At 52.3% G+C, this 20,613-nt stretch overlaps 6 protein-coding genes across 6 annotated transcripts; 4 read left to right on the top strand and 2 right to left on the bottom strand.

Moving 5' to 3' along the window:
- Positions 1-714: 714 nt before the first annotated feature.
- On the top strand, positions 715-2,833 carry GUITHDRAFT_164089 (hypothetical protein; the record flags this gene model as incomplete). Its single annotated transcript, XM_005829364.1, has 7 exons — positions 715-744; positions 961-1,078; positions 1,137-1,501; positions 1,554-1,650; positions 2,145-2,603; positions 2,634-2,680; positions 2,732-2,833. The coding sequence occupies 7 exons, from the start codon at positions 715-717 to the stop codon at positions 2,831-2,833; spliced, it is 1,218 nt and encodes a 405-aa protein (XP_005829421.1).
- Positions 2,834-3,183: 350 nt separating this feature from the next.
- Positions 3,184-4,373, top strand: GUITHDRAFT_153526 (hypothetical protein; the record flags this gene model as incomplete). The annotated part of the gene is made up of 7 exons (XM_005829365.1): positions 3,184-3,212; positions 3,425-3,530; positions 3,577-3,651; positions 3,704-3,756; positions 3,810-3,885; positions 3,943-4,008; positions 4,066-4,373. Coding segments are annotated over exons 1-7 (482 nt in total), but the record flags the coding sequence as incomplete, so codon positions are not given.
- Positions 4,374-4,994: 621 nt separating this feature from the next.
- On the top strand, positions 4,995-6,468 carry GUITHDRAFT_88039 (hypothetical protein; the record flags this gene model as incomplete). The annotated part of the gene is made up of 1 exon (XM_005829366.1): positions 4,995-6,468. One exon carries the CDS (start codon positions 4,995-4,997, stop codon positions 6,342-6,344), a length of 1,350 nt encoding a protein of 449 aa, XP_005829423.1. The 3' UTR covers positions 6,345-6,468.
- Positions 6,469-7,372: 904 nt separating this feature from the next.
- GUITHDRAFT_141134 (hypothetical protein) lies at positions 7,373-8,049 on the bottom strand (the record flags this gene model as incomplete). The annotated part of the gene is made up of 2 exons (XM_005829367.1): positions 7,373-7,528; positions 7,588-8,049. 2 exons carry the CDS (start codon positions 8,047-8,049, stop codon positions 7,373-7,375), a joined length of 618 nt encoding a protein of 205 aa, XP_005829424.1.
- Positions 8,050-9,571: 1,522 nt separating this feature from the next.
- On the bottom strand, positions 9,572-16,317 carry GUITHDRAFT_141135 (hypothetical protein; the record flags this gene model as incomplete). The annotated part of the gene is made up of 7 exons (XM_005829368.1): positions 9,572-9,631; positions 9,686-9,847; positions 9,900-11,185; positions 11,235-15,881; positions 15,943-16,051; positions 16,093-16,189; positions 16,238-16,317. The coding sequence occupies 7 exons, from the start codon at positions 16,315-16,317 to the stop codon at positions 9,572-9,574; spliced, it is 6,441 nt and encodes a 2,146-aa protein (XP_005829425.1).
- A 528-nt stretch (positions 16,318-16,845) lies between these two features.
- Positions 16,846-20,466, top strand: GUITHDRAFT_141136 (hypothetical protein; the record flags this gene model as incomplete). Its single annotated transcript, XM_005829369.1, has 4 exons — positions 16,846-18,069; positions 18,114-18,183; positions 18,209-19,062; positions 19,447-20,466. 4 exons carry the CDS (start codon positions 16,846-16,848, stop codon positions 20,464-20,466), a joined length of 3,168 nt encoding a protein of 1,055 aa, XP_005829426.1.
- Positions 20,467-20,613: the final 147 nt, after the last annotated feature.

Consider the following 20,613-nt stretch of genomic DNA (forward strand, 5'->3'; position numbering starts at 1 on the left):
CCCCCTGGGAACCTAGCAATCTCAGGTAGATGATTCGGTAGCTCCCAACCCCCACCCGGAATTTCCAACGGTATTGGTGTCGACGAGAAGGAAGTAAAATATTTTACCAGCTAAATGTAATGTAGGAGAAGGCAGGAGCAGTCATCCAATCCCGAGGTGTAGCGTTAAAAACACTTTTTGGGGTGTTCATGCAGGCACCACGTGACAACTGGCATGTCGGTTTGTACCGACACATGTAAAAATGATATAGATGCTTCCTGGTAACACTGTACAAAATGGTCATCATTAAAACTACTTTATAAAAATCGGTAATGCCCCGACCTTTAGGCCTCCCACCCCTTCGGGGGCAACCGGCGACGCACGAGTCCTAGGACCGCAACCATAGATGACCTAGGACTCATTCCTAGCGCCTCGTCCAGTATTGGGAATCTGCTCCTGCCAGGCAGACCACAACAACAGACCTGATTTTTAACTTAACTTTGAGTAAAAAGGGAGATCGGACCACAGACCCTGGCCAGGACCCTGGCAGACCACCACCACTCTGACCACCACTGTTGGCAATGGGTATTAGTGGGGATGAGGGATGACCCGGCTCCAAGCCGGCGAGATTGCCGGGCCATGGCAAGAGCTAATTTCCTAAAGAATATGATCCTTTTTAGTGGGAAATTACAGAGAAAGATTTCAAATATTCTGGAGGTTTAGCAGTGTTTCGCCATGGACTCGTCGAGGATCGCAACGATGAAGGTAAAAGAGAGAAGGGAAGAACAGATGAGCAGAGCAGGGGTAGGTGAGAGAAACCGCAGTACGGAACACAAAGAAAGGAAGGAAAGGGTTGGCTGTCGAGTTGAGAAAAAAGATTAGGGTGTGTACAGAGCATTGTAAAGATATGAAATGTTTGCAACAAGTCAGCATGGTTGAACATCGACATCATATTGTAAAAGAACCAACCTCATGTTAAAGGTGGTGGAGCTGAGGAAGGAGTTGGAGCAGCGCGGCCTGGACTGCAAAGGGTTGAAGGCGGAGCTTGTGAATAGGCTTCAACATGCGGTGGAGAATGAAATGCAGGAGCAGCCTCAAGGTGCCTTAGTACCTAATTTCTTTGCCCCTTGTTTGTCGATGACCTGCACTCGTTACAGAGCCGGAGAATCAAGATGCTGGCGACGCGTCGCTGACAGATGAGGCTTTGCAACAAGGAAATGATGCTGTGCAGCCGTATAAACACGTTCAACCGTCAGAATCGGAGCACAATCGCGAAGCACCTATCACCTCGAGTACGTATTTCCAGTCGGAAGATGCTTGTGCAGCCCCACACCAGGGCATTAGCGTAGACCCAGATCAGAACGGCACTCCTATGGTGCCGAACCAGGCGATGCAGACTGCCGAAGAGAACAAGAAGAGACCAGCTACCGAACTAGAAGGTCCTGGTAGTGTTGATGCCTTCAAGCCTCAGAAGGACGATGCTTCCTTGAATGCATTCAAAAGGCATAAATCCTATGTCGATGTGAGCTTCTTCTGAGACAACCGGCTCTGCGTATTATTGACGCTTGCGGAAGGAACCATTGCCAGAAAGGAACGAGGCACTTTTAGACCTCAGTCAAGCCCCCGCAGATCCATCGCACTTGTCTGCCAACATCTCCCAGAGTCCGAAAGGTTATTCATTGCTTGCATTATTAGACCAAGGTGTAGCTGTTTATCTGATGCTCTTTGTGTCCAACTCCAGGCATGTCAATTCTTGCAGCGCCTTGGTCGCCTTCGGTAAATATCAACTGCAACGAGTTTTTCGAATGACTTTTTGCATTTCTCAAATATTGTGTCATACCTACCATATGAATTGAAAATCGAAGAATGACAGGTAAACCTGATCAATTGACTGTGAATGACTATCATCGTAATGATCATTTGATAGCTCCGGCAGTAATGCAAACCAGCAGACAGCTTCCTCACATCCCACAGCACTGGCAGGTAGCATGCAAAACATACGTACTTCCTATCGCTTCAATGATCCTGCATCATGCCAGGGAATACCCATACAGGCAGTCAACCTGCGGCCTCGCGCACGCATGTGATAGAAATACCAAACGAGAAAGTTGGCCTGCTCATTGGCAGGGGAGGATCTAACATTCGAGAACTAGAGCTTCGTACAGGATGCCGGGTCCAGATTGTCCACACAGTCACAAGGGCAGGACGGTTTGAACCTCGTCCGATCGAGATCACGGGAACTTCACCGCAATTTGAGGCCATCAGAAAGCTCATCGCAGACAAGCTAGCCTTGCCTCTCTCGTCCATTTACGATATCACATCGAATACGACGGGCACTGGTTCTGCAGGGCATGAGAGACCTCCTCACAGCAGCGAAAGGAGCAGCTCAATCTACAATATGCTTGAAGAGAAGACTCAAGCCATGGATCAAAAGCCAATTCCGGTGGAAGAAGATAGAAAGCGAGCGCTTCCTGCTAACGTCTCCAGGAACGAACCGTGTTCCCAAACCATCACCATCCCCAACGCTAAAGTAGGTTTCGTCGTCGGCAAGAATGCATCTTCCCTTAGAAATTTGGAGATGTATTTCGGCACTCGGGTGTTCATTGCCAGAGAATGCCCTTCAGGTTCGAATTTTCGCCCTGTCACGATTGCAGGGCCGTTTTCTGCCGTGGAAAGGACAAAAGATCATATTCTATCCCAGGTCTGTTCCTACAATCTTGTTCGCGAGAGATAATTGAGTCACGTTCTGCAGATCCAGCAAGGAAATTGTGGCGCTCTTGTTGTACCCTTGTCTTCAAGCCCAGGCTACAGTCAACAACAGCACTACGATCACTTTGTTCTTCCAGTCCACTGAGTCCACCGTTGACTACTGGAGTCCCAGTCGGTCTCTGGATTTGTCGGTACGGTAGTAGTCTCAATGAGTAAGTAAGTTCAAAACTTTGAAAAATGATGTGCCAAGTTATGAATGTCGGATTCGAGTCCCTGAGACCCTCCGCCGGGCGGCCTCTGAGGTCGGGCAGCGGGCGCGTCATCACGCCGCTGTGTGCTGAGTGACCGACCGTGCGGATCCTATGAGCGGGCAGGCGGGCCCGGGGCCTCGCCCCGACCAGCCGCACCCGCCGCCGCGACACCGGCGGCCGCCCCGGTGAGTCGACCATGAGTTGGGGAATGTCAGTCGTGCTGTATGAGGGTTGGGTCGTAAAAACCGAGGAGGAAATGACGCCATTGCGCCTGTGAGTAAAAATGCCGGGAGTTAGAGCGGCAAGACCGCTGCACCCGCTTGCTCCTCTCCTTGTCATCATATCATGCTGCTTCTATCTGCTCCTTCATCGTGCGCTCCCATACCCTCACGCCGTCTTGTCCCAATCCTGTGAGCACAGTCCAAGATTGGTCCCTCCTATCTGCAAGCTGTCCGGGTGTGGAAGCACTTTGAGATGATTGACAGATTCTCTGCCGTTTTATGCACCCTATGCCTATCCGCAAGCGCGACTCGACTCCCTTACAACGGGTTGCTTCCTGGAAGAACCATGTTGACGTTGGATAAGTCGCATGTCAACTATGAGGACCATTTCAAACTTCTGTATGACGGCACCACAGGCTGAAAGCGGATTCTTGCGGCTGAGAGGAGGCGGAGGAGTACAGTACTTGCACACTCTAGATGAGTTTGAAGCGGCAAGTAGATTGCTTGCAATGTGAGGTCAAACAAGCTGACCTTAGCTTCCAGAAGCTCAAGGAAGCCAAGGATAAACTCGTTGTCGTAGAATTCACAGCTGCCTGGTACCCGTGCCCTTGAAAGCTTTCGATGGCGTCTTGGCGAACCATGAAATCAGGTGTGGGCCATGCAAACGAATCGCCAGCAAGTATGAAGAAATGGCTTTGGAGAACCCCAACACGTTGTTTTACAAGGAAAGCTCGCATGTCGTCACGGCTGATCCTCTCTAACGCTCATGCCACGATCTCCAGGTAGATGTGGACGAAAACTATGAAACTGCTACCTCTCGCTCGATCTCTTGTATGCCAACTTTTCAGGTAGAATGTACTCTTCTCAATTCTGTTGATGTTTTGACTGGGGCCTCCTCCTGGAAGTTCTTCGTCAATGGACAGTGTATGGACGATGTGGTTGGAGCAGACATTGAAAAAGTCCTTGAAAAAGTGAAGAAGCATGCGCGAGTTGCCGCATGAATGCCTGGGCGAAGATAACAGCACCTGCTGAACAAGGAGGGACGACTATGGAGCTATGAAATTAGTATCATTTCCAGACAGCAGAGCAGAGTTAGGGGACAGGAATGATTGAAGACTCGCTTTAAATTTGAGCCCGTCACATTGACGAAGCTCTCAGGCAGACCGGAATGTGACTGCCGGGTTTTATAACTTAGTAAAGTTTTATAACTTAGTAAGAGCCTCCTCTGCGGCAAGCAATCCGGGGCAACTGAGTTCAGTGAAGCCTTACTAACTGTGAAAGTTCCGAAGCAGTGAGGGCCTCGGAGCCCGGCGCTGCCCGTTTCCGAAGTTTGGCGGGATGGCACTGCCAGTCCCCGGCTGGGGGGCCGCTGTTCACATCAGTGAGTCTGATTGGCCCCGCCGCGCGGCGCGCGGCCGCCGCCGGGGGCCCGGGCCGGGCCCGGCCGGACTCCCCGGAGTCCCGGCGCCCGGTTGATCGGAGGCTCCGACCGACTCCCGTCCCCGGAGGGCCTCGGCCCGGATCGGCGCCGGACGCGGCCGGTGGCGCCGCGGCCGCCTCCGGCCGGGCCGCCGCCGGACCGTCCGGGACGGACACGCGGCCTCGGAGCACCGTACCGCGGCGTTGCAACCGTTGCAAGCGGGGACTTAGAAAACGGTTAATATCGCACGTGCGATCTGAGAGAGCTCGTGGAGTTGGCAGGGAGGAGCAGGGAGAGAGAGCGAAGAGAGGCGAAGCACGAGAAGGAAGGAGAGAGCAGCACGAAGACATCTCTCACCCGATGACCTACTGTCAGAATCTTAAGCCTTGAAGCGAGGACTCAAGTTTGCTCGTTATGGCGCCGGCAAAAACTGTGAAACGAGCAGGGAGCAAGCGTAAGAATGAAGGGGACAATAAATTCAGTAGCAGAAAGAAGGCAGCGTTCAACGACGAAGAGCTTAGTGGTGATGATTTCAGCGCGGAGGAAGAAGCAAGATTCGAAAGCGGGGGAGAAGGCAGCGAAGATGAGTTTGCATTAGAAACAGCAGACGAAACGAGGCTTCGGCTTGCCAAACAGTATCTTGAAACTGTCACTAACGAGGTGAAGAAGATCGAAGAGGACGACGACGCAGATGCCTTCAACCAAGATGCAATTGCTCATCGTCTACAGCAAGACATTGCTGAAGCAAAGGGGAAGCGCTACAAACATGTGGCAGATCACTTGGTGGGAAAGGATATACAAGTCTCCCAGGTTCTTCGCGGTCATAAGCTTTCAGTCACCAGCGTTGCACTTGCTGGAGATGACAGAACTTTGTGCTCAGCAGGAAAGGAGGGAGTGGTGTACCTGTGGGACTTGGAGTCAGGAACCAAGAAGAAGATATTTCCAGATGAAAAGTTTGGCAAGGTTGTGAACGGACTAGCTGTAAGTCAAGATGGGCAGTACGTCGCGATCGGAGGAAAGGATAGCTTGGTTCATGTATATGATGTTAGGCAGCAGAAGCTGGCGAGCAGCTTTAAGGGGCACCGCGACGCTGTTACTTGCTTGGCCTTCCGCAAGGGAACTCACCAGCTGTTCTCCGGCTCGCTAGACAGGACAATCAAGATTTGGAACTTAGACGAGATGTGCTATGTTGAGACGCTGTTCGGGCACCAGTGCCAAATCAACGGGATCGCCTCCCTGCTTCGAGAACGCTGCGTGTCAGTGGGGCGAGACAGAACGATGAGGCTGTGGAAGGTGATGGAGGAGTCGCAGCTCATCTTCAGGGGCCACACCCACAGCATCGACACCGTTGCCATGTCCAACGAAGAATTCTTCTGCGGAGGATCGCAGGACGGGGGCGTGAGCTTGTGGTCAGTGATGAAGAAGAAGCCGACGGTGATTCGCCGGGTGGCTCACGGCAGCGACGAGTTCGGCAACCCCAACTGGATCTCCTCAGTCGCTGCTCTCAACTACAGCGACCTCATTGCCTCCGGCTCCTGCGATGGGCTGGTGCGGCTCTGGAAGTGTGCAGATCAAAACTCGTCGCTGGAGGAGGTGGCACAGCTGCCTGTGAAAGGCTTCGTCAACTCGCTCTGCTTCTCCTCAACAGGGAGGTTCCTGGTCGCTGGCGTCGGGCAGGAGCATCGACTCGGAAGGTGGAAGAGAATGGGAGAGGCAAAGAACTCCATCGTAGTTCTTCCTTTGTCGCAAGAAGACTTGGTCTGAGAGATTCAGAGAGCTCGGGGTGGGATGGAGTTGGAGGAACACAACAAAAGAAGCGGCAACGATGTTGATCATGTGAAGGGTGACGATGATAATAACCTTTACGTATATAAAACATGGCTGCAACAAGGTCGCACTTCAAATCTCATCTACACTCAACATCGCTCCCCAGCCGTATGTACATGAAGGCTGGAAGATCAGTTGGGGAGGGCAGGGAGGAAGAGTCTGCTTCTCGGAGAAGAAAGATTGTGCATGGTCTGGAATCTTGTCAGGTCTTGTCGACGAGGAGACGAGGTTTACCTTGATCCCCTCTGACGAGTCCGCAACAGGGCAGCAGAAGAAAAAAGAAGGCATCCTGTTCTTTCTGCAAAACAAGATCACTTCTCGACTGCGCTCGTCATCCAAGACTCACTGCATGAAGAGATCGGGATCGATAGGAGGAGAGTCCTTCTCTGAGCCTACCCAGAGATGGTATTGCCCGTCGAAGCCCTGCCGGAGGTCAACGGTCTTGACGAGGATGGACAGACTAGCTCACGGTGTTGTAGATGCCCCACGTGTTGGTGTAGATCCATCGCACCCGCCACATGGAGCTACAGCACAGCAGCATCAGCAACCGCTTGCTGCACATCGAGGTCTCCTACCTATCCCCGATGTGGTCCTCCATCAGAATCCCTGGGCCATCGTCTCCAGGAAATCTGTAAACACGAATCAAAGGATGAAGGGGGAAGAGCCAGTGCTGACCTGCAAGATTCCGTGTCTCTATAAGCGTCCAGGTTCAAGAAAACAAGCAGCCCTGGTCTGCTGTCTTGTCAGCGGATGGAACTCAACAGGCCTCCTCCAGCTCCTCCTCCAGCTCCTCCTCCAGCTCCTCCTCCTCCTGCTTCTCCTCTTTCTCGTTACCTCGCGTTGTCTTTCGCCACCTTGACGCGCAGCATCTTGGAATCTTTCTTTCCTTCAGCCTCAAGCATGCTATCGTGCACAAGCTGACAGATGCACAAGTCAGCACTGGAAGCAGCAACTCAGTGTTGAGCTCAAGTCACCTCAACAAATCGGCTCAAGTGCTCCTGGCCCTCCGAACTTTGAACTTCGGCCATTCTCGAAACGATTTCGTCCAACATTAGCTTTGTGCTTTTCCTCTGCAAGTTTGAGCGAGCAAATGGCTTGCCGTTGCTCCCTTCCCCCTTATTCTGAAATTGTTTTAGCGCAGGCCAGCAAGCAAAGCTATATCCACCTGCACTTCCTGTACCTTCTCTAAGATGTGCTTTTGATCGCGGTCATCCATGTTGGAGAACAGGGCTGGTGCGAGCTTGGTCCATGCTTCAAGCAACGTGAAGAAAGCTTCTCTCTTCAGCACTAACAGCTCGCAGTCCGTGTTTGCTATGGCTATTGTGTAACCCTCCTCGTTAAGCAACATGCTTGTCTCTGCGAAGTGATCCCCATCGGACAAATTCTTGGTTTGCTTTCCTGTATCATGAACAGAGACTTCTCCACGGCTTATGAAGAACATACAGCAAAACGTGTTTGGACCGTTGATGACATAGCTGCTAGCCTCGTACTTCTTCCATTCTGCTGCTGCTGCAAACTGTTCCAAGAAAGCAACGCTGCAATCCTGTAGCAATGCAGGCACGTTGCAATCATGACCCTCCACCACGAGTCGAGACCTTTGCGCTTCCCTCGCATTGGTCGCGACAGAGGACCCACAACCCATGTTGACAGATGGACGCGGAAAAGGTCCAATTGAGAGATCGCTGGGGCCGACTAGAGCTGTTTTATATGCCTACCTTCTTTTGCTGATCACTTGTACATGATTCCTTTGTCGCTTCGTAGACTTTTTTTGGTTTTTTTGCGATGAATTTGATGTACCCACAACCTGCGCAGCATGTGCATCAGACAAGTTATTTTTGTCGCTCTGTTCCTGTTTCATAAAGGATTGCTAGTTTTATACGTGCAAACTTCCAACCACTTGCTCCTGCACTCTGTACTCACATGAAACCGGAAATCATAGTGATCGTGTCAAGTATTACGGCTAATACTGATGTTCTCAGCTCTAGCCTTGTTGCCGGGAGCTGGCTCTATCGACTCAGCCTTTTATGCTCTTCTCCTCCTGACTTCAGCCATCCTCTTCCTCCATGTCCACACCTTCGTTACTAACTAGCTCTCCCGAGATTCTCGTCCCGTGTTTTTGACCCTCGTCTACCCCACCCTTTCATATCTCAATTGATTGCTACCCCACCTACTACAAACATCCAGAATTTACCCCTACCCCATCTATGTTCAGGTAAAGTACCCCTCATTCATCTATGTTTCGGATATGAATTACCAATGACCCCTGCTGTCATCCACCCCCTTTTGATCGAAGTGAAAGAGATCTATCAACTCCGAATCCCCTTCTCCGACTCTATCTGTTCCTACCCCTACCCATACCCCTCCCCTGCCTCTACCCCCTCCACCCCCTTGTTTCCCTACGAGTCTTCCTACCGAGTGACCCCTACCCTACTCCCCCTACAACCGCCGCTCAGCGACGCTCAACTGAACTTTGACCCACGACCCCCTTGATTTTAATTGGTTCAAATTGAAAAGATTCAATGTACACGGGATCTAGAACCAGTTCAAGTGCGAATCAATTCGAATGAAACTTTAAGATACATCTCACGGACTGCCAGGCTGACAGTCGGCTCGCACGGTACCACATGGCCCATGGCGCTTCTTCCGGATGAGTAAAGTTTGTATGTGCTTCTACATGAGTAAAGTTTGTATCTGCTTCTACATGAGTAAAGTTTGTGTTTCTGGATGAGTAAAATCTGTGTCTTGTTTCTAGATGAGTAAAATCTGTATGTTGTTTCGAGTCGCAGTACGGTGGATGAGCAGCGAGATGTCATGACGAGTGCAAGTCATATTCTTAACTTCTGCTATGTCCATCGTCAGGCGGCTCTACACCGATGCCGTCTGGCATGACAGTGACGGAGTTGAGAGTGACTGTACCATGCTGCAAGAGAGAGTGCCACCGAGACAGAAAAGATGCTCCGACCTCACAAGTGGCTGCAAGCAACTTCCCTGCCTGATGGGTGAAAGGAGGTGTCCACTGTGATGTAAAGGGAGCCATGCGCGATGGAACCAGGAAAGAATTTTCAAAGCAATCGCCCAGCCAATGTATTGAGAACTGGAGTGCATTTCCAGAAGCAAGATAGAGAGGAGGAGTTCATTTGCCCTTTCATGTCAGAAGTTCATTCTTAGCGATGAGAAAAAGGAGAATCCTTGAGTCGCTTCTTGGGGATCTCATCCTCAACCTCCTGGCAACACAAGGTTCAGTGAGGGATATTGCTATCGTCGTCGTGATGTCTTACCCTAACTGCGTGCCGAGCGCCTCGCTTTGGAGTGAGGATCTCCCTACTGCTCGACTTGCTCACTGATATAGCAGTAGAGACTGAGGAGAGATGAGTTGACTGCTCAAGGGCATTGATCTTCTCCTGCTGCTCTGCCATGCTCGTGCAGAAATCCTTGATCTCCTGCAAACACGCTCACATCATCCTGTTGAGGCAACAAGCAGCCAACACTCACGCGCAGCAACCTGTCTATCTCTCCTGCGGCATTCGTGTCTTCTTTCAGCTTCTGTTGCGTTCTCGACATGTAGTCGTTGGCTACTCCCAGCACGTTGCTCGACCTTTTCTCTTTGCTGGCCACGACCCTCGAGCCGTTCCACAGGAGCACGTTGTTGGGCGCGTCAAGCCCGACCGCCATCTCTCCTGCAGCTGCCCGGTAGGCGCGCGCATCCTGGTGTAGCTCGAACACAACTAGCCTGCCAAAGAAGCGACGAGCAAGCGAGTCGAGCATCGCGTCTCCTGCCCTTACTTGCCTCACAAACTTGTTGGCCCTTCCCAGGGCAGCGCGAGGAACCTCGTCGCTTGCTCCGTCGGGCGAGTCGATCATGTCCGGGAGAGCGATGGCGCGCAGGTCGGCAGTGTCAGGGTTACGGGAGAGCCTGTCCTCGACGTACTTGTTCATCTGGTGGCTGGAGGAGAAGACGAGGGTGGAGAGCTCAGCACCAAAGGCGGTCGAGATGGCGACCTGCAGCTCCGTTGCCCTGCTGTCGTCGATCTGATACAAGGAGGCCGGGCAGCCCAGGCACGAGTGGCCCTGTGGGATCTTGGCTTCATACTTGCAGGGCAGAAAGGTTGCCTTGCTCCAGCGAGTCGCCTTCTCCTCGAGCTCTCGCTGGATAGATCGAACCTTTGACAGCCAGCGCTCGCATACTTGACCTTTCTGCGCATCGGCTGCGGCATCAAGTTCAAGAGAAAGTTGAGTGATCTCATGGGAGAAGCAGCTTTTAGTCGGCATCGTTTGTAGGCAGTTCTTGATCTTCCTCTGTGACTGCTCCAACTCGTTGCGGCAACGTGAGATCTCGATCTTCGTTGCTCTCGTCCTCTCTTCTTCTTCTTCAGCGAAGCTAGCAGCATCTCCATCCACGTCTTCTGCGTCATCGGTGACCGTGTCGTAATGCACGAGGTTGACTTGATGCTGTTTGCTGGGCACAGGCGGGTCAAAGTTGCAGGCTGTGTCGAAGCACACAGTGCATCGCGACAGATCGCGACCATCAGACCAGCGGCGCGGCTTGAGGCGGAACGACGAGCATCTGCCAGGACAGGAGGAGGAGAGCTGGACAGGTTCAGCCTCAATCTCAAAGTCGTCGACCTCCAGCACGCGCGGCGAGATCGAAAGCTTCCAGTCGGAAACAGGATGGTAAGAGGTGGGCTGATAAAGGCGATCGGCAGCGTGTACGCTGAAGGTAAAGCGATTCATCGATCCTTCTAGTTTGCAGCTTGGCAGGAGAATACAATGTACCGGTCCTGAGAACAGATCGTTACTCGCGTCACAACAGAATCTGAATGATGTTACCTGGCTCGACCTTCACCTTGCAGGCCGTTGACTTTGTTGTCTTTGACGAACCTAGCCTTGTGTCTTCGAACACTGCTTTGATCTTCAGGTCGTTCCCAACCTCGTTCAAGGAGAACATGCAGATAAGCTGGTTGCCTTCAAACGATATTGGGGTCGTTCCTAACTCCACGTCCTTCTTTCCATTGGCAGAGCAAACAAGCTTCACATCGGGTATTTCAGAGCTGAATTTCAACTCTTGCCCGTCCTCTGTGTGGAAGGTGATCTTGGCCGTGAAGTCTGCGGTCATCCGATCTCCTGACACTGTCGCCTGGAGGTGCTTGACGCTTGGCTCAACCTCGAGTCCAAGTTGCTGCACGGTGTTTCCAGGCATGGAGACAACCACCAGCTCCAAGCTCTTCAACTTTTTTGATTTCAGTGTGATCTTGTGTTGCCCCTTGGGCAGAGGGGGCAGACGAGCGAGTCTGTAAACAGTTTCTCGACCTTGCTCCCTCCACTTCTGTAGCTTTGCGGAAGATGACTTGGGGATGTCAAGCGTGAGATCGGTATCCCAGTGCTCTGACAGGTTGTTGCCGGAGCAGTCGGTCACCTGAAAGAAGATCTCGCAAAGATACTCGAGGTTGCTGGGGACCTGAAGGGGAAACAAATTCGTGTGCCTGCCATCCAGCATGATCTCCGAAGCCTTGCCGGCATGCAGTTCAATCTGACTCTCAATCGCCTTCATCACATACCATTGCTGAGCATACTTCTTCTTAGGTTTGATCTTCATCTCCATCCGAAACGTTCCTCGAGCTGGTTTGCACTTGATGTAAACATTTCTCATCTGAAAGTCATTGTCATGAGTAGTGATGTTGCCCTTTGCTTTGACCCCTGACACTTCAACGCCCTGACTGTCCTTCATTAAGATCTCCCGTTCTTCGCGCTCGTTGGTTTCAAACTTGAAGGTGTACGTCTCGTGGTCAATGTCGAAATCTCCAAAGTTATCGATGACGAGGCCGTTGCGATCGCACACGAAACCTCTTAGGCTGAAACTTTCTCCAACAACAACCTTGTCCCGCTCGACTTGCAGCCTCAGCAGAGCTGGTTCACCTCGATTCACTCTGACCTGAATTTTCAGATCCTGAGGAATGCCATTATCATTGTTGATGTTGATGGAATACGTCTCATCTTGCTTTGCGACAAACTCTGGCAGTAGCAGCTTCTTAGCCTTCGCAGGTCGGAACTTCAATGGGCTCCCTGCTTCCTGCCAGCTACACCTGACCTCGACAGTTTCCTTCAAGTCAATGCACGGCTGCATTGTCTCGTCTTTCGCGAGCAGGAACAGGTTGTCAAGAACAGTGCCATAATCAACCTCGATCACCACTAGAGCATCTCCTTCTCCAAGAATCTTTCCCTGCTGGCTAATCAAGAACCTCACCGGCGTCCCGCTGGTCTTGAGGGGGAAAGACATTCTTCGATGCAGCAGCTTATCGTCGCTGTGCAGGAAGAAGTCGAGAGATGCCTGGAGGTCAGCTGTGCATTCATCGCAGCAGGCGAAGTAAACGTCCTCGTTCAGCACGCAGACGTCAAGTCGGTCCATCAAGGAATGATGAAGCACAAGAATCCTCTTTTGGATCCTGTCAATGTTCAACATCTCAGGGCCACCCTCCGCAGGTACGAGAAGGCGGGAGCTATCGCTCGTAGCGTTGAAGTACTTGACCCACCAACAGCACCTCCCTCGCTCCTTGCTCACTGACTCAAGCCTGCCCTGTTGATACTTGTACCGGTTGGGTTGATCTGAATCGAGGCGCACGAGCAGCCAGTCACCCTTGGTAAAGAATCCATGCTCATGGCAAAAGAATCCCGCAGGTTCTTCTTGCTTCTCCAACAGACTTCTCCAAGTATCGTTCAGGTTTGCTCCGATTTGATTGTGCTCCTGCGTCTTTTTCTTTGCTCCCCACGCGCTGACAACACTGCAGTTCTTCACCTTTGCGGTTCTCTTGTCAGCAGGTCTGTTGAAGTACAAACTTTGCAGACGTTTGTCCATAAGGAGAATGCATTTTCCGGCAAATAAAGGGCAGCTGATGTAACTACTCTCAAGCCGTAGATCAGTGCTGGTGACGAACATCTTTGCTGTTTCACCAATGGTGTCACACGGATTGCTGTACCTGTCTTTGATGGAGCAAGAAATATCAGGGAGCTCAGACAGGTTAGTAAGCTCCAGGCCTTGACTGCAGTCAACAGGCTCTACCTCGATGCACTGAGGATCTCCATGCTGGACCTCGAGATCAAAGTCCACATGAACAGACGATCCACTCTCACTCGTGACGATGAGCGTTGCCTTGAACTTGCCAGCACTCCCATCTCGAGCCTCCAAGATCTTCATTTCTATCGCGTCTTCGTGCAACGTTGTCTCTACTTGCAACTGAGGAGGTCTGCTTGCAATGGAGAAGGATTGCTCTACTTGGCTTAGCTTGATCCTCGGCTTATGCATTTCTTGGGGGCTGACAACGTTGTCGTACTCGTCATACAAGGTAGCCTTGAACGAGGACTGGCGTCCGAACCTGATCGAGACCACTCGGACATCATCGTTCATCTTCACTTTGCTCACATCTCCTGCAACGACCCTGAAGCGAAGGGGAGTGCAAGCGATGGGGTGATGAGGTAAAGTGGACTCAAGACTCACAGTGTACTCGCCAGCCTTTGTCAAGAAGACAGGGTCGGTGCCGAAAGGATCGTTACGATCAGGAAGAACAAATTTCTCCTGCTTCATGTCTTCCTGGTGGAATATCACATGCAACGTACACATTGGATTGACGTCGATTCTCGCTCCGAGGTGATTGCGACACTCGAGCTTGAGTACGCGCTGATCGCCAGCTCGGATTCGCTTCTTGCTCTGAACGAAGAAAACTTCACTGGCGAGGTTTCCTTTGTTCTTCTCCTTGTGCTCTTCAAAGGTTGCCGCGTCAATCAACCTCATCGACCAGTCTGGAATCTCTTTTTGCTCCACATTTTCAAAGCGATTGTTTGTCTCTAGCATCAAAATCTCTACCTTCCCCTGATGGAGGCTGTTGCGATGCTGTAGAAACCGTCGGATCTGCCCGACAAGTAAGCTCTTTTTGTCCTTGTTTTCCAAATGAGCCTCTTCAGCCTCGAACACCTCAACGTAGTCACCGACGTTGAACTTCTTGCCGCTGAAAGTGATAGACTGGTGGGTGAAAATGCGTTGGTTTGTGTCAAACTCAGCGTCTTCATCCTCGAAGGTGATTTCTTCGTCATACTTGCGGTGACACAACAGCAGCCAGGTATCATATGCCTCAGACAGAACCTTATCCTTAAAAGCTTTTTGCACTCTCGACAGATTTCCTTCTCTTTGATGCAATTTGGTCTTGTCGGCTTCCGGTGCAATGTCTCTGTCAACAAACATGATTCCAAATGCTCTGTTGCGTACATCAGCTGAGATGTTCAACTTCGTTCTTTTGCTCTTGCTCTTCTGCATGAACTCGGGCATAAATTGATCTGCTAGCAACCATCGCCCCATCCAGAAAGTCATGAATCTCCTGTGCTCCGCGCAAGATAGACCAAACAGTCTGTCCACAAATTGAATCGTTTCACTGTTGTTTCGTTTCGGGAAGTAAAACACGGCTCCCATAACCATCGTTTTCTTGAAAACGAGATCTTTCCGCTTGTATTCTCTCAAGTCAAGGTAGAGAGGAAAGCAGTCAACAGCAGCGTCGCTCAGCAGCGTGTCAAGACAACAGCTACTCGCACAATGAGCCACCGTCATCTCCTGAACAACTTCATGTCCTTTCTGACCTTCTGAGGTCACCTTGAGGTTTAGTTCCAGGTGCGGTAAAGTTTTCGCCTCGTCAAGCAGCTGAATCGCCTTAATCAGCTTGTTCTTATCATTCACCATCCTTGTTGTCACTTCGATGTTTCTAATCTCCTGAACGTCATTCTCGCAAACACATGTCTCCTGACATGCTCTCAGAATTTTCTGCGCCATGAGATAGAAACCGGGCTTGCTCCCTTGAGATTGGTTCACTCCAAGATACATGAAGTACATCATTCGCAGACTCTTGATAGTCTCAAGTATCCCCTCGTCGGCGGGCAAGCTCCCGGTCTCGAGCAAGGTCGTGTCGAACTCATCGATGACTATCTTGCAGTAGCTCGCATTCACCATTCCTGCATCCTCCAACCGTCTCGCAAAGCTCGATGCAATCCATGCGTTGGGGTCCGAATCCTTCACCGAGTTCTCAATCATTGAGCCCTTGCTTTTGCTAATGATACGAATGGTCTTTCCGAGTAGATTGCATGCATTCTTGGATCCGACTCCATACCGGGAGAAACTTCCTCCAAAGTATCTGAGGAAAGATCGACTGGATGGATCATACCGGCGTTGCACATCTGCTCTCGCTGAGCCGTACTGAAGCAATTTCTTTGGGTCTGCGCAGCCAACCCCATTGTCATGCAGAGAAAATCGTTTCTGGATCAAGTCGATGATAATCTCAATCTTCTTGCTCTCTTCGATTCCAGTCTGCATGACGGCTTCGATCGCGTTGTCCAACAGCTCCCCAAGAGCTGAAAGAAATGTGTAGTTGCTGATAGAGCCCTCGATGAGTCGCCGCTTGTTGGGAGCGATACTAGTGATCCATTCACACGTATCGTTGACTGAGACCGAGTCAGCACAAACAAACATCAGCATTCTTGCCGCACGGCTCATGTCGCTCACCATCGTATACCAGGCGCACTTCGCACGCACTGTCTTGGAAGTTTGACAACAAATCTTGGAAATCTTTCAGCTCACCGCCTTCACCACTCATAGCGCAAAGCTTCAGCTCCTTCGGCATGCGTGAGAAACAGCAGGTATGGATTTGATCACCTCTTCTCCTGACCATCCCAGTTTGCTGAGCTTGCGCTTCACCTCTGCCAAGACTTGCGGTATGCTGCTGAAATCTTGGCATTTGAGTTGGATAGGGCTGTGAAAGCCAACAAGTCAGACGCAAACAGCTGTATTGCTCCGTTACCTCTCGATGCGAGGAACTTCGTTTCTGATCCTATCCGCTATGTAGATTTTCAGCACGTCGCTGTCGCGATAATCGCTCATGGCGCCGACTCGTTCGAAACCTGCAAGAAAGCACGCCAATCAAGGGGGGAAGACAGAGAGCGCGTGCTAGAGCGCGGCAGCAGAAGGAGGAACAAGGAGGAGGAGAGACTAGGGGGAGGAGGATGGACTAGGGGGAGGAGGAGGGACACGTGGGAAGAGGCGGGTCGAAGTAGAGCAGAAGCGAGTGGGCGGGGAGTATAAATGCGGTCTGGTAGCTAAGAAACCCGTACAAGTACAACTCTCAGTACAAATGCCTCACTTCTCCTGGTACAACAGCGTGTACCGTACCACATTCATTACCAGTACTACTTTCAGTACCTGCAGTACTCTCTTCTCAGCTAAGGCATACTGGCTCAGTGGACTCGTAGTAGCTCCTCAGTCATCTACTAGGAAAGTGTACCGGGTCAAAGTTCGTGGAAGTGCTACTACAGCCCCACTCAAACGGTTTGACCTTTTTTTTCCCTGGGCCGCCGCTAACATGACTGATTTTTTACTTAACTTTGAGTAAAAGACTCGCCAATCACTACCATGATCACTCAGGCCCGCCTCCCTTACTCGACCCTTGACGGCATGTCCGCCTCAGGGAGAAAGGCCTTTGTCCACCAGCTGCCCATGAAGCGCAGGGTGGCAGCGGCATGGTCGGGTTGGACTCTGAGAGGAGATGAGAAGCGATCAAGGTCCGAGGGAGACGGAAGAAGCGGCTACCGAGGAAGCCTCGTCTCTGCCGATGGCTTGCGTGCTGGACCCAAGCATGACCTGCAGACTCAAGCGAGAGAGCTCGGGCTCACTTTGATGGCACACCCTGCCACGAAGCACCGGGAAGGTGCGGAGCAGGAGATCTGCTACAAGACATACCAGAGTCCGAGTCGAGAAAACCAGGAAGAGGGGGACGAGGAGGAGGAGGAGGAGGAGGAGGAGCGGGAGAGAAGTTGCAAGAAAGTTCAGAGTACGACGGCCGCAAATGATCCACGAGGCATTGTTGTCTCCAGCGATGATTTGGTTCTCGGACGGAAGTTTGATCTCCAGGAGGATGCAGAAGCGCTGGGTATGATCGTGACACCTCAAGGACGATACGTCCTCGGATCGTCTAGGCAGCGCAGGATGTTTGCCTCCAGCCTTGCTTCCGGGCAGATCCTCTGGGAGAGTGACGGCCCGGTAACGGAAGAGGACGTGAAGGAGGTTCTGCACGCCATGACTAGACTAGATCAATCCATCCACATCAACACGGGCACTCACGGCACTGCAGACGGAGGGCTCTTGACAGCAGGCGGTAACACCATCGATTTTTTCTTTGAAGACTATCGCACTATCAAGGAGCTGGAGCAGCCAGCCAAGGTTTCCATTCATATGGTGACGTCGCAAAGCGATCCCTTCTTGCCGCTCAAGGCGAACATGGTCATCAACGCGTGGTGTCACAGCTGCATGTACGGCTTTGCCGACAAGGTGGACATCGAGACGGGGAGGATAGTCGAGTGGACGTATGGGAGCCTGCCGAGGCGTCTCCGCGAGATCCTGAAGCAGATGCTCGGAGATGAGGAGAGCGTTGATGACGCGATGGAGTGCTTCGTTGAGACGAGCTGCTCCGAGACCGACCCCGACGTCGATGCGACAGCTAGAGTGTCATCGGACCACCTTCTGGACAAGTTCATGCACAACACGGGTAAGCGCGTGCTGCTGCTACTAGGAATGACAGGAGCAGGCAAGTCAACATTGGGCAAGAGGTGGGCGATTCAGATGGGCGAGGCATGGCAGGTGGGAAAGCCTTATCCGGTATACCTCCACCTACCTCGGTGTAGGTCTGTGAAAGAGTATTTCGAGGAAGTAGGATCGCTGACATCGGGCGGGGAGCGGTCTTGGCGAAATTTCGTGCGCAGACACACGTTCGTTGTAGTGTTGGACTCGTATGATGAGATGGGGACCATGGAGAATGTTGTGGAGAAGGTGTTCAAGGAGCTGGCAGGCTGCAGAGGGATCAAGACGATTGTCACTTGCAGGAGTGGCTATCTCAAGAAAGAAGGAAAGTCCAACACGCTGTTCTGGCCTCCTGGACTTGAAGGGAGAGATGCCCTACAAGTTGCCTGGGTTTGCGAATTGAGCCTGTCAAACAAAGAACAAGTAAACCAATACATTGATAACCATATCAGAAAGCGGGTGCATACTGAGTGGAGCAAGAAGCAGTACGACGAGGCGATCAGGTCGATGCCAGAGCTTCAATTTATAGTGAGCACGCCCTACACGCTCAAGGTATTGCTGGTCGTGCTTCCCTCCTTGCACCGGAAGTTCATAAAGAAGCCAAAGTATACACTCACTCGGCATAACATACACAAGGAGTACGCGAAGGAATGGTACAGGAGAGAATGGGATAAGCTTAAGCAGAATGTGAACATGGCTATCAAGGTACGGGAAGAAGAGGTTGATGACGGGAACTTCATGGCCTGGTATTCCAACGCTGCTCAACAGCTCTGCCTTCACATGCTCATGGAGCATAAGAATTTCATCCTACATAAGGCAGAGGGCTCGTTTCTGGCGGGCCCGCCTTTCAATCTTTCAATGAGAGAAGGCAAAGTTGAGAAGAAGCTAGGATACTGGCTTCTGAGGGGATGTCTGACTAGACTGAAGGTGCACAAGCATCAGAACACTCTTGAAGTCAGCTTTGCCCATGACATGCTGCGCAGCTTCTTCCTTGCCCGTGCAACCTTCGCGCAGCTTCAAGCACAGATTGATGGAGCACCAGCGAGTCTGTCGGTGCGAAACCTCCGAGGCGAGGTCGAGACGATCAAGGAGCACGCCATTGTCGTGCAGAGCAAGCGCAAGTACCAGGAGAGGCTGTTTGACGTCATCAGAGCCTCGCGGGAGGACGGAAGCGAGGCGACGGGGAGTGCGTCAGCAAACGCGGCTACGATCTTGGTAGCAGCGAGCGTGAGCTGGTCGGGTCTAAACCTGTCGGGGGTGCGATTGGCAGAGGCGATCTTGAGGAACGGCATCTTCCATCGGACGGACTTGAGGCGGGCTGACCTTTCCGGGGTGGACGCGAGCCACGGATACTTTGTGGAGACGCGGCTGGAGGGAGCGCAGCTGGATGGAGCTGACTTTGGGGAGAGGGCGACAGTGAGGATCGAGTGCGAGGAGGTGAGATGCGGGGCGTTCGAGCCCGGGGGAGAGGCTCTTGCAACAGTGTCGAAGGACGGGAAGATGCGGGTGTGGGATGTGGAGACCGGTAAGTGTATGAGGGAGCTTGGGGGTGGAGGGGAAGAGATCGATATGATACGATGGAGGGCTGATGGGAAGAGGCTGGCGTCGGGGTCAAGGAGGGGAAGGATAAGGGTGTGGGACGTTGAGGCAGGAGAATGCTGCCTTGAGCTTTTGAGAGAGGAGGAGATAGGGGAGATAGGCTGGATGGGGGACGAGAGGATCGCTTGGTGGACGCACAGGGAGAAATACTGCATTCAAACAATGGACGTGGAGCTGGGAGTATGCACTCGCGAGCGCGAACTCAACACGGCTGGGAAACACTCAATGCGCTTAGGACCGGACGGGAGGAAGCTCGCAGGCGTATCGAAGTTAAGTGGTCAGGCGTGGGTGTGGGATGTAGAGACGGGGAGGGGGCAGGAGCTACAGGGGCCTGAGGGAGGAGTGACAGGGCTGATCTGGGGGCCAGACGGGAGGAGGCTCGCGGGCGTGTCGAAGACAGGAGGGGGAGCGTGGGTGTGGGATGCAGAGACGGGGAGGGGGCAGGAGCTACAGGGGCCTGAGGGAGGAGTGACAGGGCTGATCTGGGGGCCAGACGGGAGGAGGCTCGCGGGCGTGTCGAAGACAGGAGGGGGAGCGTGGGTGTGGGATGCAGAGACGGGGAGGGGGCAGGAGCTGGAGGGGCCTGAGGGAGGATTGGAGCAGCTGATCTGGGGGCCAGAAGGGAAAAGGCTTTTCACGCGGTATACATCTGACGGGTCGATCAAGACCTGGACATTGAGGGATGAAGGATTCTTTGTTCTCACGGCTGATTTCAATCGATACGAGAGAGTGCTTGTGTGTCGCAATGCTTCCATCGACCAGTCGCTCTCGAGCCCCATCAGACGCCTGCTGGAGGAGAGAGGAGCCGTCGCTCAGGCTAACACATCAACCAGAGGCTCGCGGTGCTGTGTACAGTAGAGGTCTTGAGGGAGGAGGTTCTGTTCGATTACATGTCAGGCAGCTTAGCGTGTCACTCGAGTGTTGTTCTCGCTGCTCCTCGTCCGATCTGTCTTGGAGCCTGACGTCGGACCGCTTGTCGAAGCGCCGGCACCCGCTTGCTCACGG

This window comes from Guillardia theta (assembly GCF_000315625.1).
Source record: "Guillardia theta CCMP2712 unplaced genomic scaffold GUITHscaffold_52, whole genome shotgun sequence".
Lineage (NCBI taxonomy): Eukaryota > Cryptophyceae > Pyrenomonadales > Geminigeraceae > Guillardia > Guillardia theta.